We start from the raw sequence: 23,192 nt of genomic DNA, 5'->3' as shown, positions 1-23,192 counted from the left end.
AGGTTCTCAGATACCCCACGTTCAGCACTGCAGTTCAGTGCCTCAGATGCTTCCAGGAAGATGCAGCACCGGCTGTCTCCAGGAGCAGCTGCCTTGGCCCCTCACTTCCCTGGAGCACCTCCAAAATGGATGTGCTGTCTTGGACGAGGTGACTAGCGAGCAGGGTAGAAGCCCTCTGAGAGGTACAGACGGGAATCAGACAGCCCACAGAGAGCAGATACCTGCCAATGGAGGGAGACGGTGAGCAGCTTCCAGTACGTCTAGGAGGCCGTGCTCTTCAGGAAAGTGACGGAAGGCATCTCGACTTGTGTTGCCTGGACAGACGGAGTAGCGAGACATACAGCAAAGATAAGGGTGTCGCGGAGGGTGTGGATGGGGGCCCAGGACTGGAATAACAAAGTGCTTTGTGGTGCAGCGGCATAGCTGGTTGGGTACCTCCAGGACTGGAATAGCTGGGAGTGCTGCAAGTCCACAGTGAGAGGCACGGCACGGCCCCTTGTCTGCACAATGCACTGTATGAGTCACTGCTATCAGCCCCCTCACTTCTCCGGCACAGAAATTCACCCCAATCAGTGCAACAACCACCAGTCCCCACCTTGTCTCAACCTGTTTCCTTTGGACTCCCCCTGCTGCAGCGTGGCGGGCCATGAAGGAGGGACAGCCCTGCTCTGCCATTTATCCTTGAATCAGAGCCACTCCCCTGGTGAAGAGGAGCAGGTGCCTTTATCTCTGTCAGGACCCGTGTTCATTTCTTTAAGGGATTAACCTTGGGTCGGTCCCAGGATGTTCAAGAGACTATTCCCTCCAGCTCCATGGCCCTTGGCTTTGGGATTCAGGAAGACCCTCTTTTCTCCAGGAACTTGCATTTCTGAAGATCAGGGCTTCAGGGCTGGCGTGGGTGCAGAATAACCCTTTCTTGGCACTGACTTAAGACACCAAAGTGACAGGTGTGTTATAAATGTCTAGAGACAAGAGACAGAGGCACTTCCACCATCCTTTTAATCACTTTCCTGCAAGAGCTCCATGGATGGGGCCCACTTCTCTCCCTCCAGGCCCCAAGCTCAGGGAGCGCTGAGTCAGGTACAGATCCTCACGTGTGCCCAATCAATCAGTTGGTGGGGAAGGCAATGGGGTATGGTTGTGAGTGGGGGAGGAAGGACGTGTCATTGTTAGAGCAGAGGGCTAGGAGCCAGATTTCCTGGCTTCCATGCTCAGCTGATCACTGACATGAGACGGAAGGCGTGCTAAGGAACACAAGGTATTGCCGGGCCCGGATCCCTCCCTTCCCCTCCCCCCACCATGTAAAAACCCAGGCAAGTCACGTTATTTAGCAAAAATGTTTAATCTCTCCTTGATGCGCGTGTTTATTTACAAGTACTAAATCTGAAGAACATTAAAATAGGAAATAGCAGGATATTTACACGGTCGAAGGGTGTCGACCAGCCACACTGGCACAGTTGCTTCAAGTTTGAAACAATCACAAAGTTTTCAGGACTCTGTATGTTACTATTAAAGTTCTCGGCCTTTTGTTGTTGGTTTCTCCCCTACATTCTTAAAGGACAGCTAACTGTGCACTGTGGTTCCTTCAAAGAGAACACGACTCTGCTTATATCCCCCAGAGCAAGGCCACTCAGCTCCTGTGAGCTGGCCAGCCGCTGAGCAGGCAGTGGGCTCATTCTCGATAGAAGGGTAGAGAGGGGCACTTCTATGGCTTGGCTGCATTTTAAATCTATAACTGAACTAAAAGGAAGTGTGTGAATATTGTCCCAAATCAGAAGATAACCGAGATGGCAACAGCCACATGGTCATTTCCACCCTGGACCAATGCAGCATTGACCCTTGTGGTCTATTCTCTGACACCACCATCGGCCAAAGCAGGATCCACCCAAAGTCCAAGGGCTCAGGCTTCAGTGCTGGGAGATGAGGAGGCATGGGCTCTCACAAGCACTTCCCTCCCTGTTTTCATTCCCAGCAGGATGTTTTGGAAGAACCTACACGACCAAAGCCTGCAGGTCTCCACTTCGCTGCCGCCATCCCATTCCCATGGTTCCTGTTTGAATACCACAGTAAAGATCCCAGTTCTGGAGGCAATGGGGGCGCTCTGGGGCACTGGGCAGAAGTCTGAGCATGATCAAGCATCCTGGGCGTTAGATATGAAAGGCTAAAAGTAGCACCTGACAACTTAGCAAAAGTGGAGAATATTAAAAAAAAAAGTCCCTTTCTTAAGAATCTCTCAAGTCATGGAGACGCTGTCTGACCTCACTAACAGCTGGGCCTGGCAGCGACCGGACCACTGTCTCCAAGGTGGGAATGTGTTGGGATGGGTCTTTGGTGGAAGAAACTGATAAACTTCCAAAGCACCTTCCAGAAATGCCACGCCAAGATGAGTGGGGGGAAGAGGAAAAGAAGGCGGCTGCCCTGCCCTGGGAGCTGTGCCTATTCCCAGGACCAGAGTTAATGCCCTAGAGGGAATCCTGGGCTCCATTATCACCATCAGAGGAGCTCATGCCAGCTCAGGCAGATGTGCTGCTCATGTCAGTCAAGCTATACACCTGTTACACACCAGCGTGGACTTGCACTCACTTCTTTCCTGCTATTTAAAACCCACAGTCTCCCTTCCTTCTCAGCTGGCTCCTCCTGCCTGATTCATTGAGGCCACTGATTAGGGCTGGTGACCTCACAATTTGTCAGCACAAGAGTGGGAGGATGATGAATGACTCAGGCAGACTGATTGGAAAGGAGAAATGCAGGTAGGAGCTGGGTCCCTACAGCAACGAAGGGAGGAGGTCACAGGGGAGCTTGCTCCCAATGGCTGGAAGGTCAGTAGAAGTGCAGGCAGGCTGAACTGCACCCTCCTGCCTTCCTGATCTTAACTGAGTCCCTCTCTGGACGAGACAGGCCTGCAGCTCAACTTTGGGCCCAGATCTGAACTGAGATTTCACTGTTCCCCTCAGCCTCCTCTCTAGCATAGCTAAACCAAAACCCATGTCCAGAATGCCTTTGGGCACACACCCATATATACCTTCTACCTCATTAAAAACCATGTGCAGTGTAATTACAGCCTAGAAATTGTCCACATTAAAATCCTCTCTTATTTGATGTAGCTGGAGGATCTAAAAACAACTGGTTACTGCTTCAAGTCATTCTTGGGCTAAAGATAATAAAGCAGCCTCACCACAGAAATGCCCTTCCCACTAACGTGGATTATTGCGGCCAAGATACCACGGTGATGTGTGTAAATTACTAGCCAGGTTGGTGGCACTGGCCTTGAACACCTTTCAACCAGTGCTACAGAGCAGGAGAAACGGGAAAAACTTTAGATCAACGTGCCCTCGTTTCTCTTAAAAAACACCGATTTCAATGAAGCTTTGCCCATTTACACCAGCTGAGGATCTGGCCTTCATTTTCTAAAGTATCCACAAAGCCATGTTTCATGGCCCACAGCCCAGTTTCACTTGAGGATTCCTTCCCTCTCACCACTGCTGAAGGAGATCCCAAGAGAGCAAGCGAAACAGATGTTGCCTCTTTCGGGGGCCTGCTGGCACACAGCTGTCCTTTAAGGGTCTTTGAGTACCATTTTGAGAAGTAAACCGTTGAAGTCAAATTAATTTTTGTCTTTGATAAGAAAGTGACAAATTAATTCCAAAATGTAAAAGAAAAGGTCTAAACGAACCTCTAGTATTCAACACTTGCAGTTTTTTGTTTTTGTTCCTTAAAAAGTTCAACTCAGACTAAAATCTAGCACAGTCATGCAACAGCCCACAGGTCCCACAACTCCGGAGATGGCTCAGGTTGGGTTGGGTATTTATTTTATCTTTTTTTTTTTTAATTTTTTTGTTTCATTTGTTTTTGTCGTTTTATTTTCAAAAATCACCTTCTCCTTCTCCTCTTCTTTAATTCAAAAAACAAAATTACAACGTAATTAGAGATGTGCAGGCTTCAAAAGATTGTTCTGCTTGGCGAGAAATGCTTGGAAATTTCTTCCAGATCATTTGGTATTTTCCACTGGCTGTGTAAATCCATTTAATATTTAATATCGGTTTGTTTCTCCTTCAGTTAACTATACAGCACCCCACTGGGGCACAAGAATTAGATTGTAACCACATATATATATATATATATATATATATACACACACACACACACATACCATTTTTTTTAATTAAAAACTTCATTATTTTCCCCCCTCCACCCCTTATTTGCAATCTAAGGGAATGGATAGAAATCGAGCCAGTATTTTTTAAATTTTCAGTAGCCCACCTCTGGCATGGTGGGGGCCTCTCCTTGGCCCAGGCAGCAATGTAGATTCGCAGTTCCGTATGCAAAAGAAAACTAAGTTTATAGAAGGTTTTGGTCACCTGCTCTAAGTCTGGGCAGCGGCTCGGGACCTTTGTTTCTTTAAATAATAAAGCCAAGAGGATCTGACATGCCAAGCAGAGGCTTCCAAAGGAGATGGATCCCTGGATTTCCAGTGAAATGAGAGAATGCAACAATCACCCAAAAAGACAGAGTGGGGGGCGGGGGAGAGTGAGACGGGAAGACAGAGTGAGGAGAGGGGAAAGAGAGGTACATTCTGGGCAGAAACCCAGTGAGATCCTAGCCTGGGTTTGATTTCCTGGGATGTGGGGAGCAGGCCAAGTCGGAATGCTTTGGCTCCTCACCTAGCTCTCAGCGGGCTAATGAAGGCTAAAAGGAGAATTCTCAGGTGCTTTGTAAAACACTCGTTCCCCAGGGAGAGGGCTGGAAATCGGCCCTATGGAATTCCAGGGCCCTTTCCAACCATGGCTAAAGGATGCCACGCAAGGGCTCTGGTGGGACATACAGGAGCTGGGTGGTTGTATGTGTACACACACAGCGCAGGTATGAACTACGTGTAGAACCACCAAAATACAGCACAACATGGCAGCCACAGCAGAAACCCCCCAGTCCCTCCTATCTTCCCTTTCGCACTGTCTCCTGATGATCTATCAGAGGGTTTTCTATTGCGCCATTCACCCTGGTACTTGAGCACATAACTATCTGGATAACTAGCATCACAACTGTGTGAGCTGTGCGCAGACACGTCACGCACATACACTTGCTCCTGGAGCTTGGGGACAGCAGGGTGAGTGGTGCCTGCTCCCTGTTTTGTTAAACCAGTGCATGGCAAGCTCATTGAACAGCTTAGTTTACAGAACCCTCTCCAACCTTTTGTGCCAACAGCTCCTGACCGCGTACACAGTAGCAGCAGGGATCTGAGACAGCCGCGTACGCGGGGAATTCAGATCTGGAGAGCTACGGCAATCACCACTCGGGGTTTGCCCTCTTAGCCTGTAACCGACCACACACAAGGGTGGACTTTTTCTTTTTCTACTTTCCTTCCATCCAAGGTTACAGCCCATATATCCCTCCGGAACCAGTGCAGCTACAGAGAAATGCCTTATATGGCATCACTGGTCTGTGACAGATTTCTGCAGAGAAATAAGGACCTAAACCATTTCCCTGGGTGACCCGGGCCCTTCCCTTACATCAGCAAAAAAAGAGGACCGAGAAAAACGGTTTCACCATGCAGTCAAAATTCCAGGGACGCCCTCACGCCCCCCACCCTCTTCCCCTCTCCGGGATCGGTTAGGCCTAACCTGAAACAAATCCACTGATGTAGCTCCAAACAAAAATGCTTGTAATTGGACTGCGAGGCTGCAGCGAGTTAAGGCTCAGTTACAGCAGAGTGGCAGGCTGACAGCTCCCTGCACCTCACACCTAGCTCCTTGCTAAAAAAAAGAAGGGTATGTTGGACTACTGTCTCCAACTGCTTTAAATGCAGGAGCCTGCCTGGTAGTGCTGGGAGAACCCTGGGACTGTAGAGGTTTTGGAGCCTGTCTGGAGTGTGAGCCAGCTGCCATCAGTGGCTTCATTAAGGCTGCTTTAAAGGACACCAAGAGCTGCAAAATGTGCGGAGATGCTCAGCACCGTAGGCCGTTAGGGGGCGTCAGAAGGAAACTTTCTCAAAGGAGGCAAAGACAGGATGCTAAAGCCCCATGCTGACACTCCCTTCCCGCTCCCCCTGTTTGGGTTGGAAAGCCCTTTGCTCCTAATCCACTTGGATGTAGCGCAAGCTCAAGCTCCCAGAACATCAACCTCCCCACTACAGTCATCTAGCTGCACTTGGAGTCATGGAGATGCCAATTTGAAAGGTCTGTTGTCAACGGTTTCCCAGCTTGAAAGGTCCCTGAGGGCTTCTCCATGGCCCAGACACCCCTCACAGCACCGACCGTCACCAGGGAATGCTGTCCGGAAACTCCCCTTTCACAAGAGAGGATGGAGCACATGCTCTAACTACAAAGAGCTCAACGATTCTCCTCCTTCATCTGTGTTGTCCTCCCCCACACAGAAATAGCAACGTGCAAATAAAAACAAGGATGAAGTCGACACCATGCCACTCCCTCACCATGATTCACAGCACTGGTCGATCCTTGGGAAAAGGCCCCGAAGAGCGTCACCCCTCTCTGTTCTTCCTCCTCTTGGATTGTGACCTTTGGACACCACTTAAGCAGCATGTAAATTAGAGCTGATTCAGCTAACAAAAGATCCTGTTTTGCTTTCTGCACTAAACAACATTCAAATCAAACATGGCCCACGACAAATTTTATGGACTACCCCAAAGTTCTGGGACTTGTCTCCACTCCCTGCCCATCCTCACCCTTCTCCTCCCAGAATCTGTCCTTTGAGTGATTTTTTTTAAACCCTCCATTTTTTTGTTAGTTTGTTGCAAAATTTAGAACCTCCCCCTTTGTGTTATACTTTGTTTTAATTAATTTTTTTTTGTTTCTCTCTTGTAAATTGTGCAAATACAGCAGTTAACACTAACGGCAGAAGGACAGAGAGCTGGGGTGGGGAGGGGAGAGAGAGAGAGAAGGGGGAAGGGATATGGGCAGAGAGCTGGGAGGCAGGTGGGGAGGAAGGGGGAGCGAATCAAGTACAGAAAAAAATGAAAGCTCTGCCCACCCTCCCTGCACTAAGAACAACAACATCAGACATGTTGCCCTAGAAGTTAGTGCAGTCCCCAACCCTCCAACCTCCATCGCCAGATTGAGGACATGTCCCCAGGTGGAGCAGCTGTGCTGGGTGTGCTGCAAGATCCCTGCAGTTCTTCTCGGCTCCTTTGCACTCCTGCCCACACCGTCCCTTTTGCAAGGTCTCTGAATAGGACTGATTGGATTGGGTGTGATACGGTGGTAGGTTTTCTTGTTCGTTTGTGTTAAGAGTTTCAGGACACGGCGGGCTCCGTGTGTCCATTTGGCTCTGGACCCAAAGTACTCTGCTGCTGCCGCGTGCTGGCCTCTCTCTTGTAGTATCCACTGCTGGAAAGCTGTCAGGACTGCCTCGGCCTTTTCAGCTGCTTAGGGCCATTGTGTCAATTGCCTGCTCCAGCTTACTCCTCAGCCGTTGCCTCCGGGCCTGTTCATCCTTCTCTAAAGCTGCTAAAATCTGGCAGGGGAGAAAAGAGAGGGGAAAGGATGAGCGAGGAAGGATGAGAGAAGGTGGTACTGTTACCTGCAACCTAGAAAGAGAAGATGGGAAAGGAATGCAGGTCCACCAATGCCACCTCGGCTTCCAGGAGGGAGTTGTCAGCCCTCACTAACAGGCAAGGTAAAACACACTGCTGCGTTCATTCCCGAGCACTGCCCCACCAGGAAGATGGGGCCAATGATGGGAATTCAGAGAAAAGCAACAAAATCTGATCAGAGGTGGGAGACACTGACCTAGGGGGAGTTATTAAAACAGCTAAACATGGGCTAAGCCAGTGGTTCTCAAGCAGGAGTACGCAGAGGTTGTCCAGATGGTACATCATCTCATCTAGATATTTGCCTAGATTTACAACAGGCTACATGAAAAGCACTAGTGAAATCAGTGCAAACTAAAATTTCATAGTGACAATGACTCGTTTATACTATATCAGGGTTTCTCAACCTGGGGGTCACGATTTATTGTACAATTGGATGGTAAAAATGAGAAAGTAAGCCATGTGTCAGTACCAGTGTGCTGTGACACTTTTGTATTTTATGTCTGATTTTGTAAGCAAGTAGTTTTTAAGTGAGGTGGAACTTGGGGTATACAAGACAAATCAGCCTCCTGAAAGGAGTACAAAAGTCTGAAAAGGTTGAGAACCACTGGGCTAAGCAACCGCTAAGGGGAAAAGCATATGAAAAAAGCGGAGGAGGGACGGGTCTAAAGCCCAAGGATGGAGAGAAATTATTTAGCATTAGCTTATGACTAGGAGGAAATCAAGACTGAATTTTCCTTTTCTTCAACCTCAGGAAGAACTTCCGGAGAGTAAGATCCCTTCCCCTGTGAAACAGCCTTCTGAGGGATGTGCTGGAAGCCCAGTCCAAGGGGACATGTCAAACTAGACTAACAAAGCACTAAAAAAAGTCAGTAGGTACCAATTCTGGCTTTCATCACATACCAAGGGCCATCCGGCGGTAACAACTCCGATCAAGATTTTCAAAAGTAACTAGCTATTGTGGGTGCCTTAGTTTGGGGATGCCCAGTTTAGGGCACCCTAGAAAGGCCCGAGTTTCAGAGGGCAGATGCACAGCGCATTTTGAAAATCAGGTCCCTTTACGGTGTCTCAACCAGACATCTACAATCACTAGTCATGTCTGAAAATCTTGCCTTCTCCATGTGTCTATTTAAATCACTGGGTTTTGGCTGATGTCTTTGATTTTATTAATAAGGAGCTAGGGATAACATTGTTGAGTTGGTGGTTGATTAGAAGACATGCTAGCCAACACAGACATCACTGATTTGTCTGTCTAGGGGATTGTTTTATTTAACTTCCCAATTTGATCAAATGAATAGAGTGTCTGTCTGTATGCAACTCCCACAGAACAGAATTCCCAGCTATGCAATGAGGGGCTCCAAAAGGCTCGGGGCCAGCTTCAGTGATGCCATGTGAACCCAGAGCAACTCAGCCAAAGACATGGAGTAGCTCTGGATGTTCAGTGGTGTAGCCGACATCAGAATCTGGCCTTAGGGCACATCTACACCACAGACACTATACTGGCCTAGCAATGCTGGCATAGCCCCACAGTACTGACAGAAGGAGTTTTGCTGTCACCGTAGGAACACCTCACCCCCCCGCAACGAAGTTAGCTATGTTGATGAAAGCCCTCTTCCATTGACACGGCAGTGTCTACTCTGCGGTTTTTCTTGGTATAGGTGCATTGGTCAGGGGTGTGGTTTATGCCAATGTAATTTTTCAGTGTAGACCAAGCCATCGAGTGCTCGTTTTAGTGTGAGACGGGTCAGGATTGACGCAGGCTGGCTCAGCCAGTGGGTCAGCTGAACCAGTCTGATTGAGAACTGGCCCAGAGAGGCACCCCAGTCTCAAAAAAACCCAGTAACAAGTCCCGCATTGGTATTATTTGTGCTGCAGTAGCAGCTGGATGCCACAGTCAGGATTAGGGCCCTGCTGTGCTGCACGCAGTACAAACATGTGGGAAGAGCTTACAGTCTAACCTGGGAACAAAAGTGACAGCTGGCAGCACAGGCAGTGCCTCATCTGTTTCCTCAGTGTTCTGCACAGGCCTCAGGTAAGATGCAAACAAAAGTTACAGGAGACAAGTAAACAGCCCCGGGGAAACAGCAGCACTATGTGGGGTTTGCCCCACCACCTTCAGCTTCAATAACCTTCAGGTAACATTTCACCTGCCTTTATTTTTCAGGGCATAGCTGCCTCTGCATGTGTGGGACCCAGCCAGGACAGGAGCCAGGACTCTCCTAGCAACGGCTATTGTTCTGCTGGTATTTCCAGGCTGCTATTAGGTAAGAAACACCCGCTCTCCAAATGCTGACCCAGCAGCTTCTGAGGGTGCAAGGAGCAGCCACACAACTGAGTGCTTCTCCAAACTCACAGGCCTTTCATGGCTTCTCAGCTGCAAGCCCCTTGGCTAGAGAGAGTTTGTCTAACTGCGTTTTCACCAATGACAACTCTTCTGAGGAGTGGAGACATGGCACTTCGGACCGTGGGAGCGACACAGGAAGACATTCAGGCACACGGCCTCAGCAAAGTCTGCCTCAGGCAATGGGTGGCCGCACTGCTATGCAGGAGAAGTGCTTGCAACATTGGAAACATCAGACAATGGGATTTCTCCATTGGAATCTCATTTCTCTGAACAAGCTTGTCTTTTGGTGACAAATCAGAAGATGGGAGGGGCACATTTCTCTGGTATTTACATGAACTGGGACATTACTAAAGGCACAGCGAGAGGCTGGCTGCTGAAGGCAAGAGTCAGCATGGTGAGGGAGGGGTAATGGACATATAAAAGAGGGGTAATTACTCGTCTACCCATCACCCAGGAGTCTGAAGCGCTGAGTCCAGCTAGCTAACACTGTGCCACCAGACACCGAACAGCTGATTTAAAAACAACCTGACAGAAATCCTGTCTCCCCAGATAAGTTTATCAGGAGACCAAATTTTTTGCAATTAAATGTCAAGGCATCTGTCAAAGGGGATTTGATTAACCATTTCATTGGCTACATAATTGGAAACAAACTGTTTTATAATTAACAGACTTACTAGGAGGCAGGCAAAAGTCCATCACAAACCCTACAGGTAACTCCTTAATAGGGAAATCAGCTCTTTTTGATTAAAAGTCGCTGCAGCGCCCTGCAGGTTTCCAGCACTGAGCACACAGGATGTGCTGTGGAGGATATGCAACGCTGGATGCTGGGAGACTCAGGGTCTCAGCGTGCATCTCAGTGCAGTGCAGGTGATGCCAGTCAGTCTGGCCTAGTAGCCAGCCCTGGGCACTGGCCTATAGCTGACTTCAGATAAGGATGAAATTACCCCACCTGCAGTACACCTAACCAAGAGCTCAATCCCACAAGATGCTGAATACTCGACTTCTGTGTGAATTGAGGGTGTTCAGTACCTGTCAGGATCAGACCCTGGCTCAGATACTATAGCATGAGGAGAAAAATTCCTCCCCGAGATTCACTTACGTCCTGTGGGGATGCAGCCACAAGATACTGACCGTCATGAAAGGCTTCTCCAGCGCTCTTCCAAATCTTGCCATGCTTCTTGGCTGCCCATTAATTTGGTTTAGTGACCTCTTGTTCCCAGGTTATGGGATGGGACTCCTGGGTTTTCACTGTACTCTTTGGAATTTTTGTCCTTCGGAGGACATCCGACCTACCTAACATCCAAAACCAGAGCTGAAAGCATGCGACACAAAGTGGGCATTTGTGGAGGGGATGTAACTTTTGACTATTTCCATCCTGATTCAAACTCTGGGTTTGTTCATCCCATCAAGTCAAATCGTCAAGCTGGACTTTAGAAAGGGCTGCTTACTTTCATAGCCACCAAGAGCAACATTTGTAGTTCTGCTCCATAAGAGTACCAGCTGATCACTTGTGACACTCAGGAAGAAATTTCCCCTGTGTGCGTGTCACAATTAGCCAGATATACTACAAGGGTTTTATTTGCTTTCCTCTGAACCATCAGCTGTAGGCCAAACCTGGAGACAGAATACAAGACTTGATGGGCTCATAGTCATATCCAGTTGCATACTCTATAATAGGGGTCAGCAACCTTTCAGAAGTGCTGTGCCGAGTCTTCATTTAGTCACTCTAATTTAAGGTTTCGCGTGCCAGTGATACATTTTAACGTTTTTAGAAGGTCTCTTTCTATAAATCTATAATATATAACTAAACTATTGTTGTATGGAAAGTAAACAAGGTTTTTAAAATGTTTAAGAAGCTTCATTTAAAATTAAATTAAAATGCAGAGCACCCCGGACTGGGGGCCAGGACCTGCGACGTGTGAGTGCCACTGAAAATCAGCTCGCGTGCCGCTTTCGGCACACGTACCATAGGTTGCCTACCCCTGCTCTATAGTATCAATATACATGTCCCTGCTATTAACCAGACCAGCCTCTAGATGGCACCAATGCACCTTATACCCAACCACCCCAAAATATTCATCTGGCAGTCAAAAAACACATAACACATATCTTAAGGCATCTGAATCAGAATTGGACAGGATCAGACAAAGAATATGAATCCAAGACTAGTCCCCTGGACCAACCTCACCGCTGCCTCTCCTGATAAGAGAATAGTTTATCATTGAAGTCTTAGAGTGCTGAAAGATTCACAACCTGCCTTCTCTTTATTTGATTATCTGTTTTCTTGTTGTCCTTATGGAAAACAACACAGGAAAAAGAAATCCATGCAGAGTATAAAGAGAGATACATGCCTGTCACCTGCTGTAAGGAGCCGGGACCAGTCATTATGAAGATGCAAGTACCCAAATGAAAATTAATTATGATTTTCATTCACAGCCAATGACAGCATATTACTGCACTGAACAACAGGAAAAATGATTCTCTCCCATTTCGCATCAAAGAGGGTGCAATCGGGCTGCATGTAATTGTGCTTAATGAATGAAAACAAACAAAGGGAACAGCTGCGATTTATTAATCCCATTACGAATAATAAAAGAAGTTCCTGAGAGCTGAGAACACACTAGTGGTACTTTCAGAGTGGGCTATGGGGGAACATTCAACAGATGCCAGACTGCAGTGAACTGGCAAGAATACAGGATGGCTACTCACCCTGCATCTTCAAAGAGCAGCTCGTTAATATCACATCTCCCCCCGCACCCCGTCCCCGACAGCTCTCACATAGTGGCTGGCTTGTGGTTGATTTTTGAGGCTTAGGTGACTTTTGGTGCTGATGAAAGCCTGATGACTGAAGAGCCAGGCACAGGCCTGGCAGGTGTTATGAAATGTTTCCCCACACCTCTGCCAATGCATGACAACCCAGACCGCTCCCAGCTCTGCCAATGTGTAACAGCCCTCACTTGCAGCAGACCCTGTCGCCCCAAAACTATGCTCTCCCCACACAGCTCTGCTATTGCTCCTAAACTTCATCTATAGCACCCCTTGTAATCTGTTCTGCTCTACCTTGTCCCGGCAGCACTCTTGGCTACCTGTCTACTGATGGCCCTCACTTCTTCCTGGCTCATTCATGGCTTAGACACCCTGTCTCTCTCAGGAGACAATGCAGCAGCTTGGGGCAAAGGCTTTTTATTACTAAATAAACCACTACTCGAACACAAGTTTTCACTCTGCTTTATTGGGACAATAAAGTCTAGGTTATGTTTTTGTATATATAGACAATGCTTATATATTTTATTGCTTTAATAAAGTATTGCAGAGTGTGTTTGAGTAGTGCTTTATGAAGTTAATTTGTACAATTTACAATAGATGGGTTTTTAACCACTCTTGTTAATATTCAAGAAGAGGCCTATTGGCACGGTCACCTCATCGCTCCAAATGCCCCCTTGGGATTGCAAGCAAGGTCACTTGGGTACCTTCATGGGTTCTACTGTGCTAGGGGGTCATTTACAGCAGGTGGAGAAGAAGGAGGGATGGCGGTGCGATGAGGCGAGGCAGACGGGGGTTCAAATCCTGACTTCAGTCACACGGGAAAGGAGTTTAGCAGTTTCCCATGCTACTTGCCAGAGGAAATATGGGTATAAAACAATACCCTTATCAGAATGTATGCTCAGGAAAGGCCCAGGACTGGAGGAGCTGCCGCAGGTTGGGATGGAGGGGTATCAGAAGAGCAGATGGCAGAATGCCCATCGTAAGAACAGCATGAAGAGCTGCTGGTCATCTCTAGAGTGGAACAGTGGGGTCAGGAGTGAAGAGAGCGGTCAGGAAGAACTTGAGCACCACCTCCTTTCACTGTGCCTGGCTCTATCACTGCTCTCAGCCCCTTCTGTCACTTGTACAGGGTGAGTGTGAATCCAGGTATGTGGAGGTTATGAAGTGTATCAGTGCCTGGTAACGTCTATCACTGGCTGGTAGTCACACACACACACACACACACAGTAATGGGACAGGTAACTTTACTGCACACGGGGGTACTTTACTACACACTTTCACTGTGCAGGGTGCTATGATCCAGAAGTGAGGTGAATCCAGCCACCAACAGCAATTTTCCCCTCTCTGTATTTCCTGCGAGATAATTTTTCTGGGCAGCAAGAGGGGGAATGCAGAAACTGGGGGGGGTGGAGGGGGTGGAGGGATGTGCCCTTGCTTGAAAACAAGATGCCCCAGCCCCTGTTGACTTACCTCATCCTTGTACTTGGTGATGTATGAGTAGATCTCATGCAGCGCGCTCATGCTGTTGAACTGGCTCAGGTGTAACCGGGACTGCTCCGCCAGGTATGCACTCATGTCCTGGTCACTGATTGCTGGCATTTTAGCAATATCTGCATAATATCTACAGGGGGGTAGGAGAAACAGAATAGTGCATCTGAAACAGGGAGAGGGGCAGATCTCCATGAGACTCCCCCTGAGAACACCCTGGGGGCAGACTGAAAGGTGAATACAAGCAGCCTTTTGTTTCACAGTAATAGTACGATATGGTGCTTTTCATCAATAGATCTCAAAGTGCTTTACAAAGGAGGTCAGTATCAGGATCCCCATTTTATAGCTGGGGTAACTGAAAGGGGAAGGGATAAGTCACCCAGCCGTCAAGTGGCAAAGCAGGGAATTGAACACAGGCCTCCTAGAGCCCATTCCAGTGCTCTGTCTAGTAGGCCAGACTACCTCCCCCTTAAATTAACTTCTTGTTACACTGAAGCAGTTAGGATAGTTAAAGTCAGGTGCTCTCAATGATTTTCCACCTGCCATCCTCTAACCACCCACTATTCCCTTCCATGACCTTCCAAACTACCCACTTTTGCCCTCACGACCCAATATCCCCAAATCCTTTCTGCTATTCCAGTCAAAAGCCCTGCCCCCCAGGTGCTGCCATATGTAACAATTTGTTTGTTTGCAGTGATTCTCTTGAAGTTTACTGTGTCACAGAAAGCCAAAAATGGCATTTCACATTCAGTGCATACACGTGTGATATTTTCACATCCACATCGGTACTGTACACATCCGTACTGAAGATTTCATGAATTGCACCTTCCCCAGTGATGTATATTCAGTAGCCCGTATTACTGGGCTAATTGTGCTTGGAAAGGCTACTGCTCATCAGAAAGGTCAGAAACTGCTTGGGCTTTCAGTGAAAACAGATTCTGCAGAAAATGTGAGAAATGTCAGAAAACAGCTCAATGAGGCACTCTGGGGTCATGACCGTGAGGCAGAGAATCCTGCTTTACCAGAATCAACAACAGAAAATGTGACTTCACCCTGACTAATGCTTCATGGCATCACGTCACCTGTACCCAGACAGCACTCAGCGTTAGCCAGAAACTTGACAGGGCAGGTAATCAAGCATTCCACTGAAGTGTTTTGACCATTGCTGGAGGAAGGATACTGGCCTAAATGGACCAGTGGACCAATAAGGTATGATAGGAGATGGAATACTTGGGATATGGACCAATGGTCTCACCCACTCCTACATGACCCACTGATCTGATTGGGTAGGGCAAAAGGGGGGCATACGAGACTAGACGGCTCACTGGTATGCTCAGCAAATTCAGGCAACTGTATAAATTGGACTCAAGGGGATTCAAAGCCATGGCACCCCGATTAACAGCAGGTGCATTATCCTAGCATCATCTGATGTTCTTAGCAGTCTCCTGCATTCACATGTCATCCACAGGGGCGGGACATTCTTGCACAAACCATACAAGTATATTCTGTGCTGCCTTCAATGGCAGGGGCTCCCAGTGCACACATGGGATACCCATGTACATCACTTCCTGAGGTAAAAGCAAGGTCTGGCCGGACTGAGGTGAGCTTTCCTGGGGAGGAGCTCAGCCATTCCCAGAACAGAAACCTACCAGTCACTGTGCTCGGGATGGCTGCCTTTAAACATTTGCCACAGGAACATGCTAATATTTGTTTCCCTAAAGATATTTTGAAAAAATTTTAGGGCAAAATGATCAAATGTACGGTCTCCATTTTTGCACGGGCAGAAAGTAAAGCTGCAAAATCTGAGGGCAGATTGAGGTCCAGCAATCAGGTTCTTAACATCTTCACAGACTTCTCCTGCAAAACAGCACTGTCCTCGACAATCAGGCCTTGCCACTCCAAATACCTGTAAATACTGAGTGCAAACCCCACCCAAACATAGATCATAGAATAACAGGGTTGGAAGGGACCTCAGGAGGTCATCTAGTCCAACCCCCTGCTCAAAGCAGGACCAATCCCCAGACAGATTTTTGCCCTCCCAGACAGATTTTTGAACTCACAACCCTGGGTTTAGTAGGTCATTGCTCAAACAACCTTGCTTTAATCTCTCATAACGCCACAGAAATGAAACACCAGTGCAATTCACAGTCAACATTCCGGCACTGTGATTATTAGCATCATCATCATTAGCTGAATCCAATCTCACTGAGGTGGAACGATGCTGGGTCAGGTATTTGTGTGGGAGCAGATGGCAGCGTAACACCTTCAGGAGATGAACATGAGCCCCACTCTATCCTATGGTACTGAGAGCAGCCAAGAGCGCATGTTAAGATGCTTATGCAGGGCAGCGCCCAGCAGGGGTTCTGGAGACGCCGCAGATTCCGATAGAGCTGGAGAGTCTGACTCTTCACACTCTAAGGAGCAGTGCAGAACAAAGGTTTGAGCAGAGAACTGCCAACTACAGCAGGCACCAAGGGATCCACTGCGCAGCTGAGAACATTAGATGTGGTTTTGCATCCGTTTCCTCTCAGATTTTTCCTTACAGGATAGAAAACACCTTCCATTCACTTCAGGAATATGACAGCAGAAAGACCCAAGTCTAGGGGCTCACAATTTCCAGCCATCTTCTAAATTAAAGGCCACTGAAATCACACCAAGATCCTCCAGAGTACGCTGTAGGGTTGAGTTAGACTGGGAACCCAGCTGCCTGGACCACGCTGTCTGAATGGAGGTTAAGGATAACCTAGGCATGGCCCAATATCTAAATAAGTACTTTGCCTCAGTCTTTAATAAGACTAGTGAGGAGTTTAGGGATGATGGAGGGATGATAAACGGGAATGAGGATATGGAGGTGGGTATATACCGCATCTTGAGGTAGAGGCAAACTTGAACAGCTTAATGGGAAGAAATCGGAGGGCCCGGACAATCTCCATCCAAGGATATTAAAGGAACTGGCGCATGAAATTGCGAGCCCATGTTAGCTAACGCAATTTAATTTTAATCAATCCGGTAAACTCAGGGGTTGTACGTACGACTGGAGAATTGCTAACGTAGTTCCTATTTTTAAGAAAGGGAAAAAAGTGATCCGGGTAAACTATGGCCTGTTAGCTGACATCTGTAGTATAAGTCTTGAAAAAATTTTAAAGGAAAAGTAGTTAAGGACAACGAGGTCAATGGTAGATTGGGACGAATTGCACATGGATTACTAAAGGTAGATGTGCCAAACCAACCTGATCTCCTTCTTTGAGAAGGTGACAGATTACTGACAAAGGAAATGCGGATAGATCTAATTTACCTCGATTTCAGTAAGGCATTTGACACGGTTCACATGGGAACTGTTTAGTGAAATTGGAAAAGATGGGATGAATATGAAAGTTGTAAGGTGGATAAGGAACTGGTTAAAGGGGAGACTCCAGCGGGTCGTATACTGAAGGGTGAACTGTCAGGCTTTGGGAAGAGCGTTTCTATGGAGTCCCTCAAGATGCGTTTTGGGACCAATCTTGATTTAACCTTTTTATTACTGACCTTGGCACAAAGAGCGGGAATGTGCTAATAAAGTTTGCGATGACACAAAGCTGGGGGGATTGCTAACACGGAGAAGGCCGGGATACTATACAGGAAGATCTGGACCACCTTGTAAACTGGAGTAATAGTAATAGGATGAAATATAATAGTGAAAGTGCAAGGTCATGCCATTAGGGATTACTAATAAGAATTTTAGATATACATTGGGGACGCGATCAAGTTGGAAGCAACAGAGGAGGGAAGGACTTGGGGTATTGGTTGATAGCAGGATGTCTATGAGCCGCCAATGCGATATGGCCGTTAAAAAAGCAAATGCGGTTTAGGGTGCATCAGGCGAGGTATTTCCAGCAAGGATAAGGAGGTTTAGTACCGTTATATAAGGCGCTGGTGAGACCCCACCTGGAATATTGTGTGCAGTTCTGCTGTCCCATGTTTAAGAAGGATGAATTCAAACTGGAACAGTTCAGAGACGGGCTACTAGGATGATCCGAGGAATGGAAACTGCCTTATGAAGGAACTCAAAGAGCTTGGCTGTTTAGCCTGGCCAAAAGAAGGCTCCGGGGCGATATGCTTGCTCTATATAATATATCAGGGGGATAACGTTAGGGAGGGAGAGGAATTATTTAAGCTTAGTACTAATGTAGGACAAGGACAAATGGTAACAAACTGGATATTAGAAGTTTAGACTTGAAATTAGACGAAGGTTTCTAACCATTAGGGGAGTGAAGTTCTGGAACAGCCTTCCAAGGGAGTAGTGGGGGCAAAAGACTTATCTGGCTTTAAGACTAAGCTTGATAAGTATATGGAGGGAATATGATGGGATAGTTTAATTTGGACAACTGATCTTGGATTATCAGCAGATAAGTCTGCTCAATGGTCTGTGAGGGATGCTGGATGGGATGGGATCTGAGTTACTACAGAGAATTCTTTCCTGGGTGCTGGCTGGTGAGTCTTGCCCACATGCTCAGGGTTTAGCTGATCGCCATATTTGGGGTCGGGAAGGAATTTTCCTCCAGGCGGATTGGCAGGGGCCCTGGAGGTTTTTCGCCTTCCTCTGCAGTGTGGGCATGGCACTTGTTGGTGGATTCTCTGCAGCTTGAGGTCTTCAAACCACAATTTTGAGGACTTTAATAACTCAGTCATGGGTTAGGGGTTGTTATAAAAGTGGATGGGTAGGATTCTGTGGCCTGCTTTGTGCAGGAGGTCAGACTAGATGATCATGTTGGTCCCTTCTGATCTACGAGTCTATGAGTCTATAAATGCCCTTGATGGGAGGCATGACGAGGGGGCTCCCACAGCAGATGGGTGCATCCATGACTGCAGTACAAGATCTCTAGCCAAAAGGAAGCAGAGAAACCTTTCTGGATTGAGACTTATGCAGGGGATATGGGGCCACAATTATTTTTCAAAGCACACACTGACATCTCTAATGGACTGACATCCCATGGATTGCTAATGTTCCAGCTACAAGCCGAGAGACTACACCTTGCATAACAGTGACTCAGGATGCAGCCAGCCTGGAAGTAAAACTGGGTGTGACTCTCTCCTCCCCCATTACTGCGTGCTCACCCTTTTAACTCTGTTTCTTCCCTGGAGTGGCCAATTGGCAAAATGCCTTTTTTTTTCCTGGTGCCTGCGTATCACGATGATGGACGTAAAAGACAGATCTTCCATTGGGACTGCCAGGTTCAGTCAATCACCCTCCCTTCATTCAAACCCTTCCTTCTGCAAAGCTTTGCAATGATAATCTTCCAAAGAAAAAACTGCAGTTACACAACAAAGCCCCATCACAAATGAGAGGTGGGAAATCCAGCCTCTTAGCCAGAGAGGAGAACCTACTCCCCACAGGGCAGTCCTGCCCTCTTCTTACCTGCTGTGGCCTGCTGACATTTTTCTTGTGTTTTCAGTCAAATTGAGGTTCTAAGATCCTCAGGGCAGGAACCTTGTCTTTTAATTTGCCTGCAAAGCACCATGCATGCCCCTATGGAGTTATATAAATATTTAATGGGGAAAAACATTACAAGAACATTATTTAGGAGGCAAAATCAAGCAGTCAAAAGTTAGGTAATGCCAGATTTATGGTTGCCTGTGCAACTTTAATTTGGCCCTTTGTGCGGCCATCCTGTGCACTGAATGACACAGGGGTCCTGGGGGGAAAACACAAACGTGATCATGTAGTTAAAGACTATCATTATACATACGCACATGAAGGCAGAATTAAGGTTGTACAGGAAACTTTAAATCTGGCATTTCCTAACTTTCAAGTGTTCAGTTTGGCACCCTAAATAACTTTATGTATTTTTTGTATGTAATTTCCTAGGTTTTCTTTAAAAAGACAAAGGTTAAAAAAATCGATTATGTTTGACTGTTACAACACCCAACCATACATCGCAAGCAGCGTTTGAACCAGGAAATTTCAGCATTGCAGCACATCCATCTACCACTTGAGTCACAGGGCCTGCTACATCAGCTAATGACAGGAGAAGGCTATTATCCCAGAATGGGGGATGGACTACTGAGCAAGGTCCTGGGTTGAAGGATTGTTCGGGGGGGGGCCCTGGCCTGGTTCTCCCCCCTTCATCCCCGCTATAGCTGTTCTGGCAGCACCTGGGAATTCCCAGTGTAGTGGCAACAGCTGCTGCTGCTTTGACAGTGGCCTGGGCTCTGCCTTAGAATGTTCATGTGCCATTATTATTTTAGAAGGCTCCCAAACTTTTCCTGATGAGCAGACATGAGAGAGGAGAAATGGCAATTTTCAACACTTTGTATCTCAGCAAAACCTGAATGGATTTTCATGGAACAAAGAAGAGGCACTTCTCTAGCCCAAGGGCTTTCTCCTTGATGAATTTCAAAGGCCTGCTGCAAACAACGCGGGTTAGAGCTTCTGACAAAGATCACAAGAATCTCTTACAATAGAAAACATTAGGCAATCTCAAAACAGACGTCACTACCAGCTCCCCTATAACAATCGTAAATGGCTGCCTCCAAATGTCAACCCCAAAACAAGGCACTAAGGGGCTCCATTAGCAGGCAGATGCCCCTGACCTCCTGAACTTTCCAATTCCTCGAAGACCACCTGCCAGCAGATAGTTAGTGAGACACTTCTGCCATCCACCTGCGAAGGATTCTCTATAGAAAAATCACTGCATTAACCAAGCCCTCTTCAGTATGATGTTCTCTGTCATGCTTACAGATGCCTTTCATGACTGTGACACCAGGATTGGCATCAGATACCAGACTGATGGCAAGCTTTTCAATCTGCTGAGGCTACAGGCAAAGATGAAGATATAGAGAGTGACTCTTCATGATCTTCTGTTTCTGATGACTGTTCCCTGAATTCCAAATCTCAGCCTGACATGTAGCAGAGTATAGACTATTTTTCTTCACCTTGTGACAATTTTGATCTCACAATCAACATCAAGAAGACAAAAATGATGTACCAGCCTGCACCAAGAAACCTTCGGTAGAGTCAGCTATCACAGTGAATGGCCAAACCCTGCAGGCAGTGGACAAGTTCACCTACCTCAGCAGCACACTCTCAAATGCAGTTCATATCAATGATGAAACCAATGCCAGAATTGCCAAAGCAAGCATGGCCTTTGGCAGACTCTGTGCAAATGTGTCCGAGCGCAGAGGCATTGGGCACCAAACAAAACTGAAGGTCTACAAAGCCATCATGTTGCCAACTTTGACGTATGCCTGCGAAACCTGGACGGTGTACAGACATCATGTTATAAAGCTGAACCACTTTCACATGGGCTGTCTGAGGAAACTGATAAAGATAAGATTAATCAAGTAACCCATAGTAGAATCTCTTGTACAGTGTGCCAGAGACAGCTGAAAGCTCAAATTGGCCTGATCAGCCATTCATGTGTTCACAGAAACCAAACCAATCAATGATGTCATGGTCATCTTTGATCTCAAAGGATGAACAACAACCTAGAAGGATCACTGCATTAATCAAGTCCATGCACAATGAGGACTATGAGGTCTGTAATTCCCCCATATGCATATTACAGACATCATGGATATACAGCACGGAGGAAGCAATGCTGAGGTCACTCACCTTTCTACCCAGCTCTTATAGTTGGGGATGTCCTTGGCATACAGTAGTTTGTTGGAGGGAGAGTCTTTCCCTAGCTTGTGCTCAGAAGTTGAGCAGGAGTCCATGAATGTCTGAGCCACCACGGACAGGCAAGCATCAGTAATACTGTTCTTGTGAATGTCAAACACAAACTGGGGGTTCTTAATCACATTCACCCAAAAACGCAGAGGTAGACTGAGGAAAGAAAGAACAGAGATGGTCACTGCAGGAAACAAGACTCCAGACAGGAGCTAGTGCAGACAGAGCCCCAGCAGCTTCCTGAATTGGCAGTCTTCGCCCCCAACCCCCCCAAAAGATAAGCAATTTGGGGAAATCATTCATTCACCTACCGCCCCAATGGCACCCTGGACACCTGGGCTATCATACCCTCAAGCTTATCCTGAATATGGTCATTTCTATCCACTGGGCACAGTTAAGAGAGAGGCCTCGGGGGAGGAACTTCTCAACTTTGTCAGCAATTTCAAAGAGAGCAGAGGTGATCGGGACTTGAGGATGCTTTGGGGACCCTGCATCAGTTTGCTGTCAAATGACGGTTGTAGATGCTAAGAAAGATTCCCTAATCACTACAGCCTGCCTCTGTCTGATCCAGTGGCGGTGCTGGTTAGGAATAAATCGGCTCCTGTCTTGCAGCTGCCACTTCACCACACAGTTTTGGTCATAGACACTTCACCCCAGTGGGGTTTGTGGGCATGGAACCAGGAATTGCAATGCCCTACCCCTCACAAAAGCCCAGGTATTACTGAACAGATGCAGCACCACACAAAGAGGACACAGCTGTGACCACATGCCTGTAACATGAGGATGTTGACCTGAAGTGTTGTACGGAAGACATGGGAGGGAACTGTCCCATTCTCTTTGGTACCGGTGAGGCTTCAGCTGGTGCACTATGTCCAGTTTTGGGCACCACCCTTTACAAAAGATGTGGACAAATTGGATGGAGCAACAAGAATGATAAAAGGTTTAGAAAACCTGACCTATGAGGAAAGGTTAAAAAACTGGACATGTTTAGTCTTGGGAAAAGATTGAGGGGGACCTGAAAACACTCTTCAAAAATACGTTATGGGCTGTTATAAAAAGGACAGGGATGAGCTGTTTTCCATGTCCACTGAACACAGGACAAGTAGTAATGGGCTTAATCTGCAGCAAGGGAGATTTAAGTTAGATATTAGGCAAAATGTTCTAGCTATAAAGGTAATCAAGCTCTGAGGCAGGCTTCCAAGGGAGGTTGTGGAATCCCTGCCATTGTAGGTTTTTAAGAAAGAGTTAGACAAAAACCTGTCGGGGATGGCCTATGTATACTTGGCCAGTCTCAGCACAGGGGGCTGGACTTGATGACTAGAGCCCTGCAGATCTGTGGATACCTGCTCTACGTCCATGGATCACGTTTGTGAATCGGATGCATATACAAATTTTGTATCCAT

At 47.1% G+C, this 23,192-nt stretch overlaps 1 protein-coding gene across 2 annotated transcripts in view; it reads right to left on the bottom strand.

Moving 5' to 3' along the window:
- Positions 1-1,343: 1,343 nt before the first annotated feature.
- PLXNA1 (plexin A1) overlaps positions 1,344-23,192 on the bottom strand; it is a 284,958-nt gene continuing 263,109 nt past the window's right edge. For both annotated transcript variants that reach the window (XM_032784344.2, XM_032784347.2), the window contains 4 exons: positions 21,733-21,945; positions 14,124-14,274; positions 5,777-7,467; positions 1,344-5,732 (listed from right to left, as the gene is read on the bottom strand). In XM_032784344.2, the coding sequence (XP_032640235.1) occupies positions 7,372-7,467; positions 14,124-14,274; positions 21,733-21,945 (460 nt within the window). In that variant the 3' untranslated portion in view covers positions 1,344-5,732; positions 5,777-7,371. The remainder of the gene's footprint in view (positions 5,733-5,776; positions 7,468-14,123; positions 14,275-21,732; positions 21,946-23,192) is intronic.

Source organism: Chelonoidis abingdonii, chromosome 17, assembly GCF_003597395.2.
Source record: "Chelonoidis abingdonii isolate Lonesome George chromosome 17, CheloAbing_2.0, whole genome shotgun sequence".
Lineage (NCBI taxonomy): Eukaryota > Metazoa > Chordata > Testudines > Testudinidae > Chelonoidis > Chelonoidis abingdonii.
Note: the sequence above shows the minus strand (reverse complement) of the source record. Positions and strands in the feature narration are given on the sequence as shown.